At 50.5% G+C, this 1,111-nt stretch overlaps 1 protein-coding gene across 1 annotated transcript; it reads right to left on the bottom strand.

The window, feature by feature from the left end:
* Positions 1-244: 244 nt before the first annotated feature.
* On the bottom strand, positions 245-1,106 carry Pmar_PMAR003846 (26s proteasome regulatory subunit rpn2, putative; the record flags this gene model as incomplete). Its single annotated transcript, XM_002781241.1, has 5 exons — positions 245-409; positions 503-609; positions 668-748; positions 797-930; positions 976-1,106. 5 exons carry the CDS (start codon positions 1,104-1,106, stop codon positions 245-247), a joined length of 618 nt encoding a protein of 205 aa, XP_002781287.1.
* Positions 1,107-1,111: the final 5 nt, after the last annotated feature.

Below are 1,111 nucleotides of genomic sequence, written 5' to 3'. Positions count from 1 at the left end.
CTCCAGTATTGTCGAGGCACGTCTAACTAAGCTCGGATGGAGAATCATTCAACTACGCTATGATACTATCAAGAATGTACTCCTTCATTATTCCCATACCACACCTCCTCGAATGCCCCTCGAAACTATCAATGCTCCAGTATGAATATTATTGCTTGTATACTTTCCATGGAAGGATACTACACTACTAGGTATCACTCCAGCCGGCCTTTCCCACGACTATTCTATTCGATCAACACTCCTACTAGGCTTCTACTACCTTATGAATGACTCCAAGACTACCAGTAGCTGTGAACTTAGCCCAGTAGACTGCCTTGCCAAGCCACTCGAGGTTGGCACGGAGGAAAGTGTCGCTGGTGGTGCCGCATTGCATGAGGGCATGGCAGAGGACGATGCCGTTGTGGGTAATCTGATGGAAAAATACTCAACAAAGAATCGAACCGACATCCTAACGTAAAAAAGCCCAACCTCATTCCCTCGCCACCATAATACCAATCATTACCGAGTTCCTCTCATCAGGCTGGTTCGCCTTGATCGCGTCCAGTAGCAGCAAGTCCGTCGCAGAGTTACGATAGAGAAACTCGAGGTTCAAATCAGTCTGGGCATCGCCTACCAATCGAGCAATACCATAACTTCACCACATCACGTTCCCATCCCCCCAACGCACCAGCGAGAATCTTCTTTATGTTCGCAATGCACTCCTTCTTCTTATCACCAGCAGGGGCCTCAGCCTTCTCCATCTTCACATCTATCACAATCACCAATCACCTCAACCCTCGAGCCCCCCTCGTGTCACCTCCCTCTGTCACCCCAGTGTCACCACCATCCGACAACTTGAGGTCATCACATGCCGAGACCGTCTGACAGAACTGCTGCGCTTCGCTGTCGGCCAGATCAAAGGCGATTTGCATGGCCATAAGGCGACCAAATCTAAACGAAACCATGCCAGACATGTCGAGGCCCATCATACCCTACTTGTCGTGATCGTCCAGAAGCTCCCTCAGCATGGTCCCAACCTCCTCAGGTTTGTTCAGGAGGAAAGTACATTGCGCCCAACCAGCCCAGTCACGGTCACGACCCGCTGGCACTGGAAGTGAATGCAGCATACCCA

This window comes from Perkinsus marinus (assembly GCF_000006405.1).
Source record: "Perkinsus marinus ATCC 50983 genomic scaffold scf_1104296943154, whole genome shotgun sequence".
Lineage (NCBI taxonomy): Eukaryota > Perkinsozoa > Perkinsida > Perkinsidae > Perkinsus > Perkinsus marinus.
The sequence above is the reverse complement of the archived record's forward strand: the minus strand, read 5'-3'. Positions and strand labels throughout refer to the sequence as shown.